This window comes from Desmodus rotundus, chromosome 9, assembly GCF_022682495.2.
Source record: "Desmodus rotundus isolate HL8 chromosome 9, HLdesRot8A.1, whole genome shotgun sequence".
Lineage (NCBI taxonomy): Eukaryota > Metazoa > Chordata > Mammalia > Chiroptera > Phyllostomidae > Desmodus > Desmodus rotundus.
This window is the reverse complement of record NC_071395.1, coordinates 64114927-64139229: the sequence shown is the minus strand read 5'-3', so window position 1 is coordinate 64139229 and position 24303 is coordinate 64114927. Positions and strand designations below refer to the sequence as shown.

Sequence of the window (24303 nt, the reverse complement as noted above, 5' to 3'; positions counted from 1 at the left end):
CCTCTGTTACACAGAAGCCTCACAGCAATAAAGGACATTCAGGATGATGGGTACAAACATCAGGGAGACCTAGAGTAAGTGTAATAAGTGTGAGTAGCTATTGAGGTCTCTTCTCATAGTGCTACATGGTTGTACAGCCTGTCATCTGAGGGTATAACCAGACTGAAACACCACTGTTTTGTATTCCCATTTTCTATTTTAGAAGAACCTCCTGCTTCTGGCTGCCGGTTTGCAGGGTGCTGAGGATGGAATTTATACTAGAATAGATGGATTTTAAAGTCTGGGGCCAAATCCAGAGCTGCTCCTTTCCTACCTAGCTTATCTTCTCCCAAGAGTCTCCCAACTCTTCCAGCTCTGTCTGACTTATTTATTTCTAGGCAATGTGTTGAAGCTGGAGGAACAGAAAGCAGACCTGGAAAGGCAGCTGAAGACTCTGACTAAGCAGATAAAGGTGAGATGCAGTTACAGCAGGGGATGGGGACCTTCTTCAACATTTTACTAGAAATATTCCTCTTTTAGTTTGAAAACCTTTGAAAAATACCCTGAATACTCTCTGTAGCCTGTTTTTCTCATAGTACATTTCCATGGCATGGGTCCAAATTAGTGTTGACAGGAAGTAAAATTAAAGCAGCTGTTCAGGTTCAGGATGGAGAACTCTGATAACCCGAAGTGTGCTTCCCACCTGTGCCTTTTCCCGGTAGTGGGGTGCCATCAAAGCAGTGCCTCACTGCGGACAGCCCAGCCAGCCTCGCTCAGTGTTGGGCATGGGGTCTCTGTAACCGCTGGCAGGGGGCCAGTCCTGGTGGCTGGGCATCTGATGCTGACATGGACTCTGGCATTTTCAGGAGGAAACTGAAGAGTGGAGGCGGTTCCAGGCAGACCTGCAGACTGCAGTGGTGGTAGCCAACGACATCAAGTGTGAGGCCCAACAGGAGCTGCGCACAGTGAAGAGGAGACTGTTGGAGGAAGAGGAAAAGAATGCTAGACTGCAGAAAGAGCTGGGGGACATGCAGGGCCACAGCAGGTTGGTCACGAGGGGAGCCATGCCTTTGTGCCTTTGTGAGTCTAAGGGCTCCCACAGAGTGCTTGGCTTCTCACTTAATCACTGTGCATGGCCTTCTGTGATGCTTTTATGTGTCTCTGTGCTAAAGTTTTTCTCTTTTCTCAGCTTACTCTACCACTACTGCCACTGCACAGTAGAAATGTTACATCCAATGCTGGTCACTGCCATGGGTTGGCCTAAGGTGATAAGAAAATTCTTCACTTACATTTGTACAAACACTCTAGCCAAGTGTCTCCTGGGTTGAAAGAATGAAAGTTTTGTCTTTGATGCTCCTTAAACCTCAGTGTCTGTGAGTGCTGTTTGTGAGTGCAGGGAAGCACCCACATCAGCAGGCAGCAGCAGCACCTCTCACAGGTCACTCTTGTGCCATGAGGGAGTCAGTACCAGATAAAGGGCTCGCTCCTCCCAGCCCAGGGACACGCTTCTTCATTGGCAGTATCTGTGGGCTGCCCCAGGAAGCTCTGGAAATGACCCACTTTGTTAAAAAGGATAAGCATGGAAAACACATACCTGACTAATACGTGGCTTTGCTTTCTGTTCTTTTATTTCTTATTTTTAATTTAATTTAATTTTTTAGAAAGAGGAGAAGGGAGGGAGAGAAACATCGATTGGTTGTCTCTTATACATACCCTGACTGGGGACCAAACCCACCACCCAGGCACGTGCCCTGACCAGAAATCGAGCCAGCCACCTTTTGCTTTGTGGGATGGCGCCTGACCCACTGAGCCACACCAGTTCTTAAGGGAAGGAAATCACACAATCCGTGGCCCCAGAAAGCTCCCTTAACAGTGAAATTTCAGAAGGAGGTATTCCTAAAGGGATCTCAAAGTTAATTATTATTTAAAATTTAAATGATTTACAAACAAGATTATAAATAATTATTTTAGGCTTTAACTAATACACTGTTATATATCCCCAATCAGGAGTAAATGTCCTTCCTTACTTTTGAGATTAGGAAATGATTTTGAATTTTCAGGTGTTTCTCAAATGTAGCATTTGTAAAAACCAGATTTAGTGGGTCTGAATGCTGATTGTACATGTTTTCCAGGATCAGGAAGGTTGTTCATTGGCTAGATTCTGAGTCTGTGGGTCTGGTGTATTATGAATTCCATGACAATGGAAAGAATAGATTTTTTAGAATTCTGTTGATTCTCTTACCAAATTTGCTTCAGTCAATTCCTCATTCTTTTGTTTATGACTTTTCTGTTAAGGAGCCTCTCATGGGAGGTTAAGGTAAGATGTGTAGCTGACTCCACAGTTCCCACTCGAAAATCGAGACTGTTATCTCACAGTCACACCTGCACCCTCTGGCCACCACAGCGTGTGAATTCTAAGTTAAGGGTGAAGGAGAACAGATAGTGTTTCCCTATTGAAATATTCCTGAGGTCATTCTGGTGTTCTCTTGTGTTTTCTCTATTTGTCCATTTGTCTTGCTTTTATATTGTGTGTTTGGTAGAGGAACCAAATCATAACTTGCATTCTTACATTATACATTATTTTAAAGATAAATGCTTAAAGGCAAGTCTTGAGTTTGTGTTAATGTATGAGATGCTGCATTTCTAACATAGGTTCTACTATACAGGCCTGGTTATACTACGTGAACTCTGATATCATAGGAAATCTCTGCGTGCGTCTTGACAATTTAGGGGTCCATAGGCTATATCCTACATCTTCAAACAAGGGTTAGTGTTTTAACATGATGTATTTGTCTTTTGATTTTCCAGTGATTTTCAAACCCACTTCCAAAATCTAGCAGTTTAACCCCTTATCACAAAATGTTTCATATCTTAGAATTGCCACCAATCCAGAACATGACATGTTACCAAAACCCTGTAGGCTTCACTGTGTTCCTTGCCTATCATTGCATTGGGCAGGACTTCAAACAATGCTGGAGCTGGTTTCCTGTCTGATTCTATGCTTTTCTGGCATACTGCCCCATCTAAAGAGTTGCCTATTTGCAAGTTACTACCCAGTGATGGCTCAGCCACTTCTGGAATCTACCACATGATCAAGACCTGAAACCAGCTCGTGCCCTCAAAGGTCCTGAAGTGACATAATATTCCCATCTTGACTGAATGGGTTCTTGACTGAAACTCCATTTGACTTTGATAGTCATTTAATGAGAACTCAGAAGTCATTCTTGCTTTAGACACAACCAAAGAAGTTGCAAAAATTCTCTGACGAGCTCTTCCAAGTAGTTATACAACCAAGAGAAGAAGGTAAGAGCCTCTGCAAAGTACCTTGATTGTAACATGGGATTCAGGGATTTAAATTCTCATTTTGCAAATATGAGCACTCAAAGGAATCTAGTTAGGTTAGTAGGAGGGCAAATGCAGTTTGCACTTATTACCAAGAACTCAATCGCTAAGACACAGTGGACTATTATATAATGTAGTATTTTAGATAGTTTGAAAACTTAGCTCATTAGTGATCATCAGTCCTGTTATGTTTTCAAAGGTTATTTTTATTTTAGAGTCAGAATTACTAATGTTAATGTATATGGGGAATGAGACTCTGATCTCGTCTTTCCCACCAACTGGCAAGGTGTCTTTCCCAGGCAAGATCCTTCCTCTCTGGAATGAGGAGATAAGCTGGGGTCGTTGTTTACGGCCCCTGTAAGCTCAGTTGTTTTCCAAGCCCTGTTGGTCAGCTGGTGTCTCTGACAGGAGAGTCAGGAGCTGCGGTGCCAACCACGCCTTCTTTCTAGTGCAGTCCTTGGACGCTCCTTGATGCAGCGGCACTTCTCTATTTCAGCTGGGCTGTGGACCTCATCTTTCTCTTCAGAAATCTGAACAAGCAATGCAGTTTTTATGGACCTGAAAGTGACTATGTTTTAAAGCTGGACTTGTACAAATTAATGGATGAAAGGATAATGAATAACTTTTCAACTCTGGCTGCTTCTCATTTTGAACTATTAGGAGAAAGACATTGAAATGAAAACTTTTGTTGAAATTAAAACATCAAATATTTTTCATGAAACTTTGAGTCTGGGGCCTGGCAGACACAGAGAACATACATACAGCTCGACTTAACAACTTGATGGGCCACATTCAGTCACTCTGCAGAGAGACATTGTTGAAGAGCAGTCATGACAGGGCCTCTCAGCCAGTGGCAGGGAAAGACCTATGTATTTTCTCAGTAAAGCCCACTAGTTTTAGGGTGACTTACTCGATTCTTTCTGTGTTTATCCCATGACACCAATAAGCATCCATGGAAAACATCTCAAGAGAGAGATCATTAAAATCACTAAACAGTCTGTGCCTGATTAACTGTATCGTTTCTAATAGAATGCTAAGATTTGAAGTGTGTGGTGCTTGTACCCCTGGTTCTCGTGTCGTCACCTCTGAAGCAAGCAGCATGGCTGCACATCACTGCCAGACTCTCTGGAATTGGCTTTTAAGTCTGTGTGCCCAGCTGTGTTCTGCGCTAACGCCAGTCGTATGCCCTGCTGCCCTGTGTTGTTCTTATAGCTGTAACACATCATGGCTGCTCCACAGTTCTGGGGTCGTCACTGGAAGGCAGAGTGTGGAAGTTGGAGGTACAGATTCTTGTCATTAAGTCGTCTTTTCCAGCTCTCCTGCTGCAGGTGCTTTGATACAGTATCCCTGCTCTGGTGGAAGGGGACCAGCTCACCTGCAGATTTCCTAAGCAATTTCTGAGCAGTACCTTTGGATTTCAGGGGCCTATGGCCTTTTATTTGGTCAGTGTAGAAAGCGGTCCTCTGGTATCCTGACAAGCTTAAGTCTCTCACTCTCCTACTACATAATTTTTCATAGCTTAAATTTGCACTGAAGGCACTAGATACATAGCCTATAATTCTGAACAGCTATGTGTGCTTCCCTGCTCCCCAACCCCCATCTTTACAGATTTGCTTTGGAGTACATGGACATGAGCTTCCCTTAGGTCTTTAGGATTTTTATGCTATAATAATAAAAGAAATTTTTTTCTTTTTCTCTTTTTTGGTTTTCACTATAGGACAGCAGAGGGAAGCACAAGTCACTGTAAATTACAGAAAGCCTGATTTTTATCTATCTTGGACATCTCTACCAACACAACTATCTGTTGGTGAAGATCTAGTGGAGACTTGTAATGGCATTTTGAAGTCTAGCATTTCTCTGTCTGAAGATATTTTGGCTTCCAAGAAAATTGGAACAGTAGGAATTCAAACATGTTAGTCCCGTTCTAGATCTTAGGTTTTCCCTGTGGGACAGTATCAGCTCTTAGTACTTACATTCATAGACTAAGATCATGTTGCATTAAGTAACTCCTTTACCAGCCTTTCCCCTCCCATTTCTATTTTCACAGCTCCATGGTCTCTGTCAGCTAGCAGAGCATTTGATGGAAGAAAGACAGCCCAGCCCTTGTGTGACGGGAAACTACAGTCATTTCTATTTGAAAGGGGAAATGGTGTAGAGGAGATATGAGCTCCTTATGAAGAGCTGTCTCCTTATAATATCCACTGTTGCACGCAGAGTCATTACGATCAAGTCTCTTTACCTTTTCCCTACATTTTTGGAATCAACTCATTGCACAAAGATGATTCTTCCCTCTTTTTTTTTTCCTTTTTCTCGAAGATTCAGCAGTCTTTTATTTGGAGCATAAAATGAAATTTGGGTGAAAAAAATAAACCGTAAGTGTGTTGTGAAAAAATTAATGCACAGCTCACATCTTTAGAGAGCATGGCAGAGCAAATTCAGGGAGCTGACGAGTCAAGCCATGCTTGTGTCTTACTTTTTGGAGTTTATTTTTGTGATTCCTTTTGAATATGGTATCTGACAATCTTGGAATTAACACTATTTGAGTCAAAAGAGGAAGCCATCTGTGTAACGTCTCATTCTGAAGAAGTTAGAAAGTTCTGTTTTATTTACACCAAGGCTTCAGTGAGCCTGTTCAAATGGGAGTCTGACTTCATTACCTCATCTGAAATAAGCCACCCACTTACCTTTGGTTTGATTTCCAAAACTCTCTGCTGGGCTCAACATATATAGTTGTTTCATTGGTAATAAAGGATGTAGTTAGACCAGATAGCTTAATGCGGTGACAATCCTAATTGGAATCTCAGAAAATAACAACTGTAACCAAAGCCTCATGAATAAAACTTAACCCTGGAAACTTAAAGACTTTTAAAATCCAGAAGTATAAAGTTCAAAGTGTGATTTTAAACTGTTGGAAGTACATAGGTTTGTGAAGATCTTTATCCAGGTCAGCAAGTCCTGCAGTTCTCATGTGAGGAACTAGTGTACAGTCCACAGTGTTGGGGCCTTAGCAGCTACGTCATCCAAAGGATAAGACAAGAGTTACTGTCTGGTCCAAGGAAACTTAGGAACAGGACGGCTCTTCCACCCAGGAGGAGCACTGTGGGTGTCACATTGGAGACCTGGTGGGATAGAAATTTATATTTTGGGACATCTTTACCTCAGACATTTCCAAATATAAACAATAAGAAAGGTCCAATGTGAACTTAAAATTCCCAGCTGTATTTGCACCCCATATTTTGACTTGCCTTTATTCTGGGGACTATTGGATATTTTTATATGTAAGCATTTATGAAGTACTAAATAAATGTTATTATTTAGAACAGTCTGTTGCCTGATTTTTTTTAATCACTGGCCAAATTTCTGCAGGGCCTTTATGTCGTTTTGTTCTCAATTTTCTGGTGCGTGTAGCTTCAGAACTTTAAAGCCACGTCAGATAACTAGAACTTAAGGTAGCAAGCTGGACTTTCAATACAGGCTGTAGACAGGAGGTTGATTTTAAATATAAATGTCATTTTTATGTGATTTTATTAGGACAAGAGAGCAAGAAGCAAAACTACTAATTTTGCATAAATTAATTTTTAAAGCAAAACTGTTGGAAACTCACATGAACTTTAAAGTCTAGATTTGTCTTCTTGAAAATTAAAAACAAATAGGTCATTTGGTGAGTTAATGTATTGGATTTCTTCTTACTTACGAAGCAATATTTGGGTATACTGGTAACAAAATGGAGATGTATGAAGAAAAATATTAATCTTTCTTGCTCCCTAGGATGACCCTGTAAGGTAACCAGTGTTCATAGTAAATATTTTTCTTTACCTCTCCTCTTACTCATATAAATATATATTATACATATGTATGGTTAATTTATATATTTTTTACAAAAATAGGATTATAGTCTGTACATTACTCTGCACGTTCAGGTTTCACGTAACGAGTGTAAATGGGCATCCTTCCAACTCAATATACAGGAATTTAACTCATTTAATAGTTTCGTGGTGTCCCAGTGTCCCAGTGGACAGATGTGCCCTGTAGTATTCAAATATTGTCACACTGGTGAACCTCAAGGTTATATTTTCTAGTGTTTTTCTTTCTAGATAATACCATAATAATTCTTATTTATATAGCTTTATACTTATGTTTCTATTTTGACAGACTGGGTTCCTAAAAGTGTAATGCTTGTAATGCTGCATTAGAGAATACGCACACTTTTCATTTTAACATAGTGCTGGATTTCTTACTTGAGACTGGTGACATTTTACTCTCTTGATGAGAGTAGCTGTTTATACACAGCCTTAGCAGCTGCAGGGAGTATCAATCTTAATTTTTACCAGTAGGGTAAGCAAAAAATACTATCTCATTAGTACTTCAACTTGCATTTCCCTGAGCATATTATTATGTCTTAAACATTTGCATTTTCTCTGTTGAGAATTGCTAGTTTAACTCAAAAGCTGATTGTTTTTCTCTTATCAGTTTTTAAATCAGTGTTTTATTAGGGACTTGCATTTATCCCAGTGTATTTTGGGTCTTTGGTCTTTATCATCTTTGTCCTGGAAAATGTTATATTGTTGTGCAGTACAATCTGTCAGTATTTTCCTTTACTGCTTCTGGGTGTTTTGTTTCTGTCTACGGATTTTTTCTACCCTAGTCTTTTAGAAATAGGCTATTACATTTTCTTCATCTATTTTATAGACACATACACATACATATATTTAGTTCTTCCTTCTTTTTCTGGTCTGATGTGAGGTGTAGGTCTTTTTCTTCCATATGAGAGCCAGTCATACCGCCACCATTTATTACCAAAATTATCCTTTGCCTGCTGGCTTGAAATCTCACCTTACTTTGTTCATGTCATCTGTGTTCAGAGAGACTTTTCCATATGCCCTGATTTCCTTTTTCTCTTGAGCTGGTTCTACTTAAAGATATTTTAATAGAATTATTAGGTTGCTGATACCATTTTTTTAAATTCATCCTTTCATTTAAAATTGTCATCTTTTATATACTTTATTATTTTCTTGAATTTTTTTGTAATCTCAAGGCAGATGCTATCAAGTATCTAATTTATTTTCCTGTCATAAATTTATAAATATCTGTTCTCCCTTGAGTTGATTTATTCTTTTCATTAATATTATGAAATATATTCATAGGTAAAGGCATGGTTATGCCCATCTTTTTTCTTGCTTAAATGGGTAAAAGTGTAATAGGGCCTGGCATTTTCCCAAGAGCAGTGTCTGTGGATTATGCTTAGATCTATACTCACTTTGCTGACTACTTTAAAATATCTTCTTACATCTTAAACTAGAAGGAAGACTCTTAAGGCACATTTATGTTACATATCAGAGACATGGAAGTTCAGAGTGTAGAGGAATCCGGGCTTACCAAAAGAAATACACTATTGTCCAGTTCTTCTGTTTGGTGAGAATGGAATGTGGGAGCCAGCTTTCTAGGTCTAGTTTTGTTTGGCCTTTTGTCCGTTTTAGGGCACATACTGAGGCTTTCTGATCTGCCCCATTTTGCTACTGTCCTTTGTGTCTGGGATAAACCATCCATAGCCCCTTGGACAGTCATTTCGCATGTTGCTGGTCCCCTGCAGGGAGAATGCTCTGCGTGCTGTCTGGGTGTCCTGTGCTGCTCCCAGCCCTGCCCGCTAGTACTGGGGACCTGAGCAGGGTCCCATATCTTTGTTTTCTTTGAAAGGGAATTGGGGATAAACCGTTAGTATTTTCTTTCCATATTTTCCCCCTTACTCTCTTTGTAGCAGAAATTCTTCAAAGCCTAAGGCAAGTAGGTGGTATATCTTTCTGTAGTTTCCAATACTGAAGAAAGATTTTTAAGATGTACGAGATCTGTCCAGAAAGTATCCAGTTGTGTACTATGAAAAATAGAGACATTTGCTGAAGATACAAGATACAAGAAACATTGTCCATAGGACAATGATGGCTCAGTCACTTTGAAAGTAGGCACCTTGGGACCTCACACACCGTTCTCCCAGACACCATCAGCTGCCCTGTCATACTTTTCTGAATCTTATCAACAGTCTGAAATCTCTTCCCTTTCAAAGGTGATTTTAGTTTTGGGAAAAGCCAGAAGTCACAAGGTGCCAAATCGTAGCTAGCGGGGCTGAATTACCTGGTTGACTTGATGTTTTGCCAAAAAACTGCACAAGATCTGATGCGTGAGTGGGCGTGTTGTGATGAGGCAGCGGATCACCAGTTGCCTGTAGCTGTGAACTTCTGAATCATCAAATAGTTTCCACGCAGGAATGTTCAAGCCTAACGCAAAATTTGGTACAGATTTGTTTGCTCTACTTTCTTAATCATTTTGAATGCTATGGCCACAGTGCACATGCTCACTCAATGGTGTCTTACCACCCCACTGACTAGTACGGTGATGTTGTCATTGTTTAGGCATGCGCATTCCAGTCCACTCTCCTTGACTGCCAGGTTACACTGATGTTGTGCAAACTGTTTTTGTTATATTAACAATGTCTGGACTTTTTCCAGGCAGATCTCGTATTTCTTTGGTTCTTATTGTTGGGGTTGGAAATTGAGATGCTTATATTCCGATTACCACCTTATCTGTTGGTTTTTATTGTCATGTATATGCTTATGTGGAAATTCAAAAGTGAAACTCAAGACACGGGGCCCTGGGAGACAGAATACTTACTAATTTGTCTCACTCTAGAGCTACAAACTTCTTTTAGATTTGCTTTGTAGGTAACAATAAGAAATATTTTGAGAAAATTACGTTTCACATAAAGGCATAGAAGCAAAGGCACAAAGGAACATGAAAGGCAGGACACTAAAGGAACAGAGCACCAGGTGGGGAGGCATAGGGTTGGAGAGCTGGGTGGGTACAGGTGAGTCTTGGGAAGTAGGTCTCCGCAGCACCGGGACAGGCCTGGCACTGGGCTTCACGAACTTTGGAAAGACGTGGTGTAAACGTGATTAACATGACCGGTCTTCTTTCAAGCATTAATCTGCCAACTGAGAAGGTAGCAGGAGTGCAATATGATGTTCTCCAAACATAGTTAGCCTTTGAATACTTTAAAAAGAAATCACGTGTTCTTAGATCAAAACAGACAACACAAAGGGGTGTCCTTTATGATGAGGTAAGTGCTGTAGTAAACTGATGTTATAGACCCTTCCAGAACCACACTAGGAAGCAGTGCCTCAGAGAGATCAGGTAACTTTTTAGAAATAAAAGACACAGACATATGTGCGCATGTATATGTTTAAGTTATAATGAAAGATACATAAGGTACACCAGCCAGCAGTCAGTGAGTATCTGACATGGTCCATGGAAAACACATCTCCTGTACCACGTGACCTTGTCTAAATGGCCTGTCATTCTCAGGTATGGGTTGCCACTTCCTAAGAGCATATTACTGCATTAAAATAAGAGCAATAAAATAAATATGGGTACTATTTTCTTAAATATATGTTATATGAAATTAACCAAGAAATAACACCAGATTTTTGAAGAACCCTTGTAAGCCTCTCACAGGACACACCCATGCACTATTGAAAATTTGAGAAAGGCGTGATCAAAGAGAGCTGTATTTGCATTCCAGATTCACCATTTACAAGCCATTTGACCTTTGTCAAATTTTTATTCTAAAATGATGGAGTTTTGTGGAAAATCCCCTTAGATAGTGTTTTTAAGACACATGGTACTTACTGTGGAGTTATGTCATTTACATAATTTCTTGTGGAAATTATCATCGTCATAGTTTTACATGCTGGTAGCAGGTGGAAACATACCTCATTTTTGTTGTTTTAAACATGGCCCCGGAACAAGGGCAGCTGCTTCCTCTGAGATACACCTGAAGAAAGAAGCTAAGTACTATAGGAAAAGGGAATGCATTAGGCTTATCGAAAGATTGCATGTTGCCCTGGCTGGTGTGGCTCAGTGGATTGAGCACTGGCCTGTGAACCAAAGGGTTGGTTCCCAGTCAGGGCACATGCCTGGGTTGTGGGCCAGGTCCCCAGTAGGGGGCACGAGAGAGGCAACCACACACTGATGTTTCTCTCCCCCTCTTTCTCCCTCCCATTCCCTCTGTCTAAAACTAAATAAATAAAGTCTTAAAAAAAAAGAAAGAAAGAAAGATTGCATGTTGGTATTCAGTTGTGTTTATGAACCACAAAAGCTGCATTTTAGGGTGATTTGGATTGATCTTGGACCTGACAGCCTCTGTCTTAGAGGTGAATAGCCAGCTTTGAACACATGTCTACCCAACACTGGTACCTTGCCATTTTTTTAAATATACTTGCTGTCATATACCTGTCTGTATGCTTAAAACATTTCTTTTTATTTTTTTTAAGATCTTATTTATTTATTTTTAGAGAGAGGGGAAGGGAAGGAGAAAGAGGGGGATAGAAACATCAGTGTGTGGCTTCCTCTTGCACACCTCCCACTGGGGACCCAGGCATGTGCCCTGACTGGGAATCGAACCAGCAACCCTTTGGTTTGCAGGCTGGCACTCAATCCACTGAGTCATACCAGCCAGGGCTAAACATTTCTTAATATTCTTTATAGAATACAGAGTTCTTCCTTGAGCCAGAGGAAATGTAATGCAGTTAACCCTTGAACTACACTGATATTAGTGGCACATTCAAGGATCCACGCATTACTTTTAACTCCCCCAGAACTTAACTACTAATAGCCTCCTGTTGACTGGAAGCTTTACCAATAACATAGTCAATTAGTACACATTTTATATGTTACTGTATTACATGTTGTATTCTTACAGTAAACTAGAGAAATATGTTTTTTCTCTATATGTACTATATGTATTTATTGAAAAAAAAACCCCTGATTAAGTGGATCCGTGCAGTTCAAACCCATGGTCAAGGTCAAGTGTATCTCATTTATTGCTGGGGTTGTTACTGGTTGATCCCAAGTAATTCTAAGATAGGCTAGTGTAGTGATTTTCAAGCCTGTTTATGATGAAAGTACTAATAAAACCAATAGTGCTGCTCTTAATAACTTTTATATGGCTCTTCAGTTCAGGCTTTGTTTTGTGAATCTGCATGCACGCACATTTGTGCACACACGCACAACTATTGTATAACACGGTGGTATTGAGACCAGTAGCTTCTCTAATCTACTTCATGTGCAAGTTTTCTCATGCTGACTCATTTTCTAGCCAAGCAGACTGACCAACTGGAGGCAGGAGGACTGGGAATTGGTTCTTATAATCTTGCAATTTTCTAATGGAGTTTCCACTTGATATTTTGATTCATAAAGAAACTTGGATAACCAAAGGGACTTCCTCAGCAGATGAAGGATTTCCATTTCATTTTTAATAAATTATCAGGTAATGAAATGAAAATGAATTTTTAGAAATGATTTTCCTTTGAGGAAGGGGTGCCCTAAGTTTCTCCAAGGCCCTTTGGTAGCAAGTTACTAATTCTTAAAATTTTATTTATTTTTAGACAGAGGGGGAGGGAGGGAGAAAGAGAGGGAGAAAAACATCAATGAGTGGTTGCTTCTCACACACCCCCTACCAGGGACCTGGCCTGCAACCCATGCATGTGGCCTGAGTGGGAATCGAACCAGCGACCCTTTGTTTCACAGGCTGCCACTCAATCTGCTGAGCCACACCAGCCAGGGCACAAGTTACTTAATTTTTTAAAAATGTTACTCAATTACAGTTTACATTCAATATTATTTTGTTTTAGTTTCAGGTGTACATACAGCACAGTGGTTAGAGAATCACATACTTTACAGAGTGTTCCCCTGGTATTTCTAGTACCCACCTGACACCACACATAGTTGTTACAGTGTTATTGACTATATTCCCTGTGCTCTCCTTTATACCCCCATATTCTGTAACTACCAATCTGAATTTCTCAATTCCTTCATGTTTTTTACCTAGTCCCCCAACCCCCATCTCCTTTTGCAACCATCAGTCTGTTCTCAGTATCTGTGAATCTGTTTCTGGTTTGTTTATATTGTTCTTTAGATTTCACATATAAGTGAAATCTGATGGTATTTGTACATCTCTGACTTATATCACTTAGCCTAGTACCCTAATCCCATAGGTCCATCAGTGCTGTCACAAATGGTGAGATTTTGTTCATTTTATGGCCAAGTAATATTCCATTGTAGAGGGGTACCGCAGGTTTTTTTAGCCACTCGTTTATTGATGGGCACTTGGGTTGCCTCCATGTCTTAGCTATTGTGAATAATGCTGCTGTGAATGTAGGGCTGCAGATAGTTTTTCAAATCAGTGTTTGGGTTTCTTTGGGTAAATTCCCAGAACTGGAATCGCTTGGTCATAGGGCAGTTCCATTTTTAATATTTTGAGGAGACTCCATACTGTTTCCCACAGTGGCTGCACCAATCTGCATTCCCACCAACAGTACATGAGGGTTCCCTTTTCTCCACATCTTCACCAGCACTTGTTTGTTGATTTTGACAGGTGTGAGGTGTTCTCTCATTTAAAAATGATCAAACAACCTAAGTAGACACTTCTCCAAAGAGGACATACAGGTGGCCAATAGACATATGAAAAGATGCTCAATGTCACTAATCATCAGAGAAATTCAAATTAAAACCACAATGAGGTACCAAGTTATTTAAATGGATTGGTAAGAGGACAGTCTACTTTGTGTCTGACCTTCCTGAGAATGGCTGTGACAGAAATAGGAAATTATTTTTCTGCTCATACCTAACCTGATTGTACCTGTTTCTGTATATACACCTCCTGATTTTGTACTACGTAACGCAATGGGGAAAATACTAGAAAAACCAAGCCCATTAAATACAGAAATTTTAAAGCCATCCCCCTACAAGTTTCTGAAATGCCTACTATTTTCTTCCAAAAATGTCATCAGTTTACTGATTTTTTTTTTTTCACTCAAAAGAAGGGGCTGTGGAGACAAGAGTGTAGAGCAGTGTGATTTATGTGTTTTAAATTCCATTTCACTTAAATTTATTCTGTTCACACTGACTACAGATCAACAGGAAAAAAGCTTTGAGAATTAAGGACAAGTAAATTCAATTGCAGAAGCTTATGAGTAGATTAATTTCAAAAAGATCAGTAAGTAAATATTTTAATCTCTCACTGACCTTATTAAAATACACTGCCAGAAATAGTCTTTTTGAGCCATTCTCATAAATTAGTCATCTTGCAAAACAGCTGTGTGGCAATTTGATAAAATAAAAAGAGCAGTGATTTAGAAATGAGAAGATTTGGAAATCATTCACAAGGAGATTTAACGACATGCTTGAGTCCCCTGGATGAAGAAGCTGTGCATGAGAGGATCCAATCAGGTGATCTGTCTTTAAAAGACCCTTCTATGTGTCTGTGCTCGAATTTAGAAACCACGTTGAGAACTCCCCAGGAAAGTTTGGGTGAGAGGAGAAGCTTTGCCTTATGGAGAGTTGTGGTATTACTTATTCCAGAATACTATTACCATTCTCACTCGGGAAGGGCAAACAGTGTATGACCTGGGATTCTGTTGTACAAATAGATCATAGTTTAGTTGGTTTAAGCAGACAGGCATTAAATGGCTTGCAGCATTGTTGGGAGGGTTGAAGAAACAGTCTAGCTTGAGCTTCCAGGAACAACGCCCAAAGTCACAGCACAGGATCAGGCTGCCAGGGAGCTGCTGCCTCTGCCGCCATCTGTCTCAGCATAGCGAATGCCCCGTGCCCTGCTTCCCCTCCCCACCTTGGATCCCTCTCCAGGCCTTGCTCCCATCTTTCTGGTTGATAGACCCTAAATCCCATCTGGACTTCTAGTTGCAGGGGAGTCCTGAGATACCACTTTCCCACCTTTGTTGGGGGCTGGAATACACACTGACAAGCCAATTTACTGTAGTCACCACAGATAGTAGGCTAAATATTTATGATGAATAACATTTGTACATATTTTTTCCAGTTTGCAGAATAGATTCACATTCTTTTTCGAAGAGCTAATGTCACTCTACATATTAAAATACTATTTCTGGCCATTCCCAAGAAAACAGCTCTGATAAAAATTGACAGCAGCACTTACATTATTTCCTAAAGATGCAAAGCTGATACAGAAAACAGGATTTTAAATTTGGGGTTCTCCTTCCAGCTGTGTTTTCTGCCTGTTGGCTCTGTTTCCATCCATGTCTTTTCCCTGTGGAGCATTCCCCTCTCTTTTTCAATCTCATTTGCTCTTTGCCCTGCAGACCTGTGCATGAAGAGTCAGAGCCCTTGGAGGTCGATGCTCCTGGCCGGTGGCATGGTGTCTGTGTCAACAGAACATCTCCAACACCTTTGGAGCCTGCAACCACCGTCAAGTCCCTTATCAAGTCATTTGACTTGGGACGCCCAGGTATTTAATCGTTCTGTTTTATGAGCAAAACTCAAATTCAGGCCAGGGCCCCAAACATCAAACCCATCTCTACTCCACACTAGCCCCAAATTGCTGCAAGCACAAGGGTTCTTCTAGACTATTCCACATGAAGCTGCCGTGTACAAGAGACTTGCTGCAGCCTGGCCAAAGCTCCAGTGAGGCAACAATGGGACTCTGGCTCACATACAATGCAGCCTCCTCTTTCTACCTCATCCTGCCTTGCCCCCTTTTCTGCCTCTCTGCCCAGTAAATTCAGGTTGCTGCTATTTTATTTGCCTCTACAGTCTGATGAGAACTAGCAGAGTCAGCCATAGGCCTCATCTCCTAGGAAATGAGGCACTGAGTCCTTGCATTCATCTCTCTCATTGCTACTCCCAGCCTGCCTCATCTTGCAACAGGCAATTAGACTTTTGTGCCTGGTCCTGTCTTATACCTGAGCACCTGTGCTGATCTGTCTGTCATTCCTGAACTTAGTACACTCCCACCTTTTTTTGGAAATGTCTGGCTGACTGACAGTTGCCTTTCTTCACTGTTATCTACATATATGAGAAAAGTGCATATCTATACTGTACACCCATAAATACAGTAAACAGAAAAAAATGTGCATTTATCCAAAATAATAATATAATTCTTCACCTGACTACAACAAATATGCTTTTTGTTTTGGAACACTCTAATACTAGGTAATCTTAGGATGTACCTGGTTATCTCTGGTCAAATAGTTTGCAGCCGTATTAGATGAAGAGTAGGCTACAATTATTGAAAGACATGAAATCTCAATGACTTCATTCAGTCTATGAAGATGGGAAATGAATTAACATAATGTTTTCTGCAAGAATTTTCCTGCTCCTTATTGCCGTAAGAGCCTTATTACACGTCTTTTCTTTTTCTTCGTGTGTCCTATATAGACCAGCCCCATTTACTTAATTCCTGTCCTTCCCCAATTCTACACTTATCCAGATGAGAAGAAAATGGTATGCATAATACTTTTATTAGCAGCACGGGATACTTTTTTAGTCACCAAAAACTAACAAGTCAAGAACTATTGCTATTTTGAACTCAGTGACGTATAAACGTTCCCATCCCTTGGCAGGTGGAGCTGCACAGAGTATTCCTGTCCATAAGACCCCCAGAAGCCCCCTGAGTGGAATACCAGTGAGGACCGCCCCAGCGGCCGCTGTTTCTCCCATGCAGGTATTGGAAGAGCTTCGTGTGTGTGGCCGGTGGGCAGTGCCACCCCACATTATACAGTGTTCAATACACAAGCAACAGAAGGGAAGTAAAAACCAATTGCTTCATTTTTTGAGGCCTGCTAAACATCATTTTTAATAAGCCTAAAATAATAGTTTAACTTTCATTAAAATGTACACTTTCGATGCCTAATAAAGGTGCAAGAGAGACACTATAAACTTCATAAAATTTTGTCAACTCTTTGTTTTCCATGAGATGACACTCTTGAAGTTTTCAATTAAATGAAGGTTCTAATTTATATTAGAAAGGAACATTGAACTAGTTGTTTTTCTCAAAAGAATTTTCAAAATGCCCAAGAGAGAGAGAGAGAGAGAATATTTACAATTTATAAATTCTGAAGAGTTCACTGGATGCAGCCTATCACCTGTGCTGTCTTCTGAACGTTTTAGACCAAAGCTTCATGGCATTTTCTAAGACTAGGGCTTTGATGTTACAAACAACATTCAGCACACTGCTCCTCCTGAGCTAAGATTGATCTTGTTATTAACAGATGCCATTTTCCTGGTGTCCTTAGTAGCTATGTATATTGTTTTGGATCTCCAAATTTTTTTGTTTTTGTTTTTCTACTTTTTTGCCTTTGAAGGTATCTTTCATCACCTTACATATAAAACCAAATATAACAATTATTATTATTTTATAATAATCATCAAATTTATTTAATAAAACTGAAACAGGCCATGCCTCATTTTTACTTATTCAAATTGAGTCCCCATACTAGTTTTCTTTAAATGTTTAACAACTGGCACTTTAGGGGCAGAACCTAGATTTGTACTGTTTGACAGTTTCTGTGGTATAAATATTACCATCATTGCCAGTTTCAGGCTATCTCTATGACACCAGTGAACATGCCATTGAAAAGAGATGTGCATTACATAGTATTTCTTTTTTTTTAAATATATTTATTGATTATGCTATTACAGTTGTCCCATTCCCCCTCCCCTCACTCCACTCCATCCTGCACACCCCCTCCCTCCCACATTCCCCCCCTATAGTTCATGTCCATGGATCATACTTATAAGTTCTTTGGCTTCTACATTTCCTACACTATTCTTACCCTCCCCCTGTCTATTTTCCACCTATCATTTATGCTACTTATTCTCTGTACCTTTCCCCCTACTCTCCCCCTCCTGCTCTCCTGTTGACAGCCTTCCATGTGATCTCCATCTCTATGGTTCTGTTCCTGTTCTGGTTGTTTGCTTAGTTTGCTCTTGTTCTTGTTTTAGGTGTGGTCATTAATAACTGTGAGTTTGCTGTCATTTTTACTGTTCATATTTTTTATCTTCTTTTTCTTAGATAAGTCCCTTTAACATTTCATATAATAAGGGCTTGGTGATGATGAACTCCTTTAACTTGACCTTATCTGAGAAGCACTTTATCTGCCCTTCCATTCTAAATGATAGCTTTGCTGGATACAGGAATCTTGGATGTAGGTCCTTGCCTTTCATGACTTGGAATACTTCTTTCCAGCCCCTTCTTGCCTGTAAGGTCTCTTTTGAGAAATCAGCTGACAGTCTTATGGGAAGTCCTTCGTAGGTAACTGTGTCCTTTTCTCTTGCTGCTTCTAAGATTCTCCTTCTCTTTAATCTTGGGTAATGTAACGATGATGTGCCTTGGTGTGTTACTCCTTGTGCCTGGCTTCTTTGGGACTCTCTGAGCTTCCTGGACTTCCTGGAAGTCTATTTCCTTTGCCAGATTGGGGAAGTTCTCCTTCATTATTTGTTCAAATAAGTTTTCAATTTTTTGTTCTTCCTCTTCTCCTTCTGATACCCCTATAATTCGGATATTGGAACATTTAAAGATATCCTGGAGGTTCCTAAGCCTCTCCTCATTTTTCTGAATTCTTGTTTCTTCATTCTTTTCTGGTTGGATGTTTCTTTCTTCCTTCTGGTCCACACCATTGATTTGAGTCCCAATTTCCTTCACCTCACTATTGGTTCCCTGTACATTTTCCTTTGTTTCTCTTAACATAGCCTTCATTTTAGCCTGTACGTAGGGGAGGGGCTGAGCGGGAGCAATGGCGCCTGCTCCACTCTCCACCAGATTTTAGTCACTTCCTTCAGTACCCACAATCAAATTGGGCCCCTCTGGTGCTGGTTCCCGAGTGGGTGGGCTTGTGCACGCTCTAGGCCCCTGTGGGTCTCTCTAATGACCTCTCCTGTGAGGCTGGGAGTTTCTCCTGCTGCCGCCCCAACCCCCACGGGTGTTTTCACTCAGAGGTTTGAGGCTTTATTTCCCTGAGCTGGAGCCCTGGGCTGCGCAGTCTGCTTCGCTCCCCGCTCTTTGTCTTGGTTTATCTATGTGCGAATGTGGGGCGGAGGGATGCTACCCGTTGCTCTGCCTGCCCCATTCTCTACCACTCTGAGTCCGACCCTCTCTGTTTATCTGTGCGCGAATGTGGGGCCGCAGGGTCTGCTAGTGGTCAGACTGCCTGCCCTGTTCGTCCCACACAATGCCAGTCTTGGTCCCTCGGTCCTGCCACGGCAACACGAGTCCTCTCCGCCCAGGTGCCCGTCTCAACCCCTCCTACCAGTCTGGATGAATGTTTATTTTTTATTTCCTTGGTGTCGGACTTCCTTGCCATTTGATTTTCTGTCAGTTCTGGTTGTGCGAGGAGGCTCAGTGTGTCTACCTACACCTCCATCTGGGTTCTTAATTACATAGTATTTCTACTGTACAAATAATAGTAAGTATAAATACCTCAGTAGTACTGTGTAGTAAGATAATTAGGAAGCATTGAGTTTTGAGTGTCTAATTTGCTGTTCATAAGTTTAATTTCAATAATTGCAAAATTCCTAAAGGTTTCACAGTTGGCCATTATGAGCAGGCACACAGCAGGTGCCACACAGCACTTGGTTGTGCTTATGCACAGTGGGTCCACACATCTGAGAAAGAGGGCCCTAATGCCTCCGTGCACACCATGCATCCCCTATGCCTTGAGCCCTTCCAGCACCTCAGAGGCCCTGCAGCTCACCAGCTAGTCTCTAGTCCCTTAAGAGTAATCATCATCCTGACCTCTGTCACTGTAGCTGGGTTTTAGTGATCTTGGTCTTCATGTAAGTAGAATCATACAGTAGCTTTTCTTTTCTGACTGGATTGTTTTGTTCAGTGTTATGCCTGTCAGATTCATTCATGCGTTGCAGCAGTTTGTTATTTTTTGTTGCTGTATAGTGTTCTGTTGTATTAATTCTACTGATGGTTGACTTTGGGATTATTACCAACTTTTTACTTTAGTGGTGATTTTAAAGTATCTTTTCCCAAAAATTTCTGTTCTGGGGAAAAGTTAAAAATCTCCCTTTTACCTTAGTCCTAGAAATAACTACTATTTGTGGCTTTTTGTATTCCCTTCTAGACATTTTTCTTTGGCATAAAAGTGTGTTTGTGTAGGGAGGGTAAGTTTTATAAATTGTATTATTCAGACACTAGATCATTTCACTTTGTCATTGGAATATAATGTTTGAGGGCAAGGATTTTTATTGATTTTGACTACTATTATATCTCTTGTCTAGAACAGTGGCTGGCATATAGTTATATAGTGAAAGCTCAGTATATATTTATTTAATGAAAGACTAAATCAGAGACATTTTTAAATGTCAGTATTTGGAGAAATCATTTTTTAAAGGTACCTAATGTACAGTGATTTATTTAAACACCCCTCTATTGTTGGGCATTTAGCTTATTTTGGATTAAACTTACTTAAGAAAACAATAGTGAAATTCTTTTACAAATATTTGCCCACTTAAGAGGCTATTTCTGTATGAGTATATCATGATTAATTTTCAAATATCAGAAATCACTCTAGCTAGTAAAGCAGAAAGGAATTTAATGCAGGGAGGACTGGAACAGAAGGCTCTAGTCTGCACTGTGCTTCAGAAAAGGTTCCCAGAATATCTCAAAGGTGGCACTTCTATTTCTGCCAGAATCAGGGAGTCTTTCTAAGTGCCTGCCTAGGGCTACCGCTTCTGTCAAGATCTAGATTCAGCTTTGTGACCACACCACCACCAGTACTGTCCCTGCCAGCATGACACGTAATGTTCTCAAGGTTCATTCATATTGTAGCATGTGACAGGGTTTCCTTCTTTTTTGAGACTGAAAATATTTTATTGTATGGAAATACCACATTTTCTTTTTTTTCAAAGCACTTTTATTGGAAACAATATTGTGAGATCTTACTGAGGTAAAACAAAAGCAAAATGCTTAATGGTAGAGTGTCAGAAAAATTGGCTATTAGTGATTACTCCTATACCAGTGGAAGGGGCTCCTTCTCTGCCCCTTGAATTTAGTCTAGCTCCTTGACTTGCTTTGGTCAGCAGAATGTGGCAGAAATAATTTTGTGTAACTTACGGACATGGAACTCGGAAAGCTTTGCAGCATCCACTTCTACCCTCTTGGTTACCAGATATGATATAAAAAAAAAACAATCAAATACACTCTCAGAGAGAAAAGTTACATGAACAGAGAGAGGGCCGCCCAGACCTGAGCCCTTCCAGCCACCTCATTCGGAATCCTGGGAGTTCAGTCCTAGCTGAGCTGCCCATGTCAAAACTCCATGTGGCCAAGAAGAACTGTCACTGCCAGCCTGTGGGGGGGGCTCCCCCCCCACAGCCACCCCAGCCACCACGGATGAGAATAAGTCTGCCAAGATATGATCTGCTTGGGGAGGAAAGGCTGACCAGTCTCTCAGAGGAGAAAGGTGTCAAACCTCTCTCTCAGTGGGCTTCTATTGAGTTTAGCTTGCATAGGGATGCATAGCAAAGAAAGGAGGTATGGTTTACAGATAACATTTCTGGGATCATGGGGATCCTTTTGAGTCAGGGTCTGGTAGACAGGGTCTTGGTGCCAGTCAGCTGTAAAACCTTGGGAAACAAACTTATTTTATGCTTGGACCCTTGAGTACATTCTTAGCAAAGCAGGTTTCACAGGACTTTATGCATTCTTTCTTAGGCCTGATTCTCCCCCACCCCACCTGGAACCGCCAGTTCCTGCACAGGGCTGCACTCCCCTTCAGCATTGTTTCAGGCCTGAATCAGGTAGGGGAAGCAAGGCAGCCAAGAGATTAGGGGACTTTTTACAGATAGAATGAGGACTCAGGCTATGACAAAGCTGAGGGGTGAGGGTCTTTTGTCCCTCCTCCACAATCCCCTAAGTCCTTCCCTCATGGTCCCTTCACAACTGTGCCTGTCTTAGGTTGTTACTTCCTTTATGAATTTTACCTGTCATTGACTATCCAGCCATCTTCCAGGGGCCAAGCAGGGAGAAGTCAAGGGGGCAGAAGCTGCACCCTTGCCAGGAAGATAAGTTTTGTCTCCTTACTAGCTTATGGTCCCAAGGTCCCCTAGCCGTGGGCCTTTTAGCCTGTTAGTGGCGTTGCAGCTCCTGAAACCAAACAGGACAATTCCCAACACCAGTCCAGTTCAGGTTGCAGAATCATGGGCAAATGAATAATTGGTTTTAACCCACAAAGATCTGTGGGTTTCTTATCAGGCAGCAATAGATAATTGAAATGATTTGTTTTAAATTTAAATAATCAGTGCACATATAGTACTTACTTAATGAAGCTAAATAAATATACTTTTCTAATCCCTTTATCTACTGGTGGACATTCAGGCTGTTTCCACGTCTTGGCTGCAGTGACCCTGGCTGGGCAGGTGTCTCCTAAGGACCCTGTTTCCAAATTTTCTGGGTATATACCCAGAACTGGGATTGCTGGGTCATATGGTAATTCTATTTTTAATTTTTGGAGGAACCTCCCTATTCTTTTTCATTGTGGCTGCACCATTTACTGTACCCACAAACACTGCACAAGGTTTTCAATTTTCCATATCTTTCAGCACTTGTTATTTTCTGTGTTGTTGTTGTTTTATAATGACTATCCTGACAGCTGTAAGGTGATCTCTCGTTGTATTTGCATTTCCTTGATGATTGATGATGTTGAGCATATTCTTATATTGGGTTGGCCAAAAAGTCTGTTTGTTTTTTTTCTGTAAAATAAAAGGCATATTTTTCATTTTCACCAATAACTTCATTGATTTGGATGTTTTGAGTATGTTGGCTGTCTCCCTTGTGGTATGATCACTATCAGCTTCAGCTGGTCGACCTGACTGTGGAGCATCATCCAGCAAGAAATCTGCAGCACGAAAATTTACAAACCATTTTGACACATTCAATCAGTCACAGCATCTTCTTCCTACACTGCACACATTTTTTTTTCAATTTCAGCTGTGTTTTTACCTTTCTTGAAATAATAAAGCATAATACGCCAAAGATGTTGCATATTTTCTTCCATCTTCAATATTAAGGCTGCACAAAAATTCACCAATTTAGATAAGTATTTTTAATGTACCCTGATATGACAGCTGCCACAATACAATCTAACCAAATTGTTTTGAACGAAGTTAAAGACAACTATGCACTACTAGAGCCATCTTACAGAAAAAAACAAACAACCCAGTACATCTGTTGGCCATTTAAAAACAGTACTTTTATACATACCCTTGAATATACACAGACTATTCCAGGAAGATATTCACAAGGCTGATCAATAATAATTATCCACAGGGAGAAGAACTAGGTGATGGAAATGAAAGGGAGACTTTCTTTTAACTATTATGTCTTTTCTGGCCCTTTTGAGAATTGTGCCAATTGCATTCATTATCTATTCAAACTAATAAGCTGTTTTAAAAGCTGCCCCTGGTGAGTCCAGTGAGCTTGAGAACTGTTGTACATCCATGTGTGCAAGTCCACCTACGCTGGTGTGCCCTTTGGTTTTTAGAGGCATTCAACTTACAGCAGCGTGCGGCCTGCCAGCAGAGGAGTGACTCAGCGCTTGGATCTTCCAGAGCTTCCCCTCTCAGGTAAATTGTCTTAAATATGAAGTACTTGGACTTACTTTTTTGTGGGGTTAACTTTTCTTGTTTTCTTTGCATGAAACTGAGCATAGGAAAAAATCAGCAGCATTTATTCCAAACAGTTTCAGACTCTAAATGTATGTGTATTGTGAACATTACTAGATCCTATTTCCTGCTAGCTGCACTTCTCAGTGTGCGTGTGTGGGGGAGAAGTGTCAGACTTTGGGAGTTTTTTGTTTGTTTGTTTTTTACTGAATCTCAGGAGAATATCTTTAAAAGTATTTTAAGAAAAAAATCTTAATTGATTCTGAAGGTCTTTGCTTCCATAATTTCTAACATAGGCTTCTTATATTTTTGTCTTTGAGTATAATCCTCTTCCACATATTTTTAAAATTCCCATCTTGATGGTGATGTGGCAGCTGTAATCCATAGTCCTTACTGCATCACCTCTCCACTCCCACTGGCCCTCCCTGCGGAGTAGCAGCTAAGGGGGAACATGGGAGTAGGACAGCTTGGGTTTGGATCTTGGCTCTACCACATAGGGACTGGCTT

At 40.6% G+C, this 24303-nt stretch overlaps 1 protein-coding gene across 4 annotated transcripts in view; it reads left to right on the top strand.

The window, feature by feature from the left end:
• The window catches only part of SPECC1 (sperm antigen with calponin homology and coiled-coil domains 1), a 261258-nt gene that overhangs the window by 142444 nt on the left and 94511 nt on the right, over window positions 1–24303 (top strand). For 3 of the 4 annotated variants that reach the window (XM_071219291.1, XM_071219292.1, XM_071219290.1), the window contains exons 6-10: window positions 378–451; window positions 846–1024; window positions 15489–15634; window positions 16749–16849; window positions 23676–23757. In XM_071219291.1, the coding sequence (XP_071075392.1) occupies window positions 378–451; window positions 846–1024; window positions 15489–15634; window positions 16749–16849; window positions 23676–23757 (582 nt within the window). Of the gene's footprint in view, window positions 1–377; window positions 452–845; window positions 1025–5368; window positions 6642–15488; window positions 15635–16748; window positions 16850–23675; window positions 23758–24303 lie in introns of those variants that run through there. The other variant, XM_071219293.1, reaches the window with a different exon arrangement.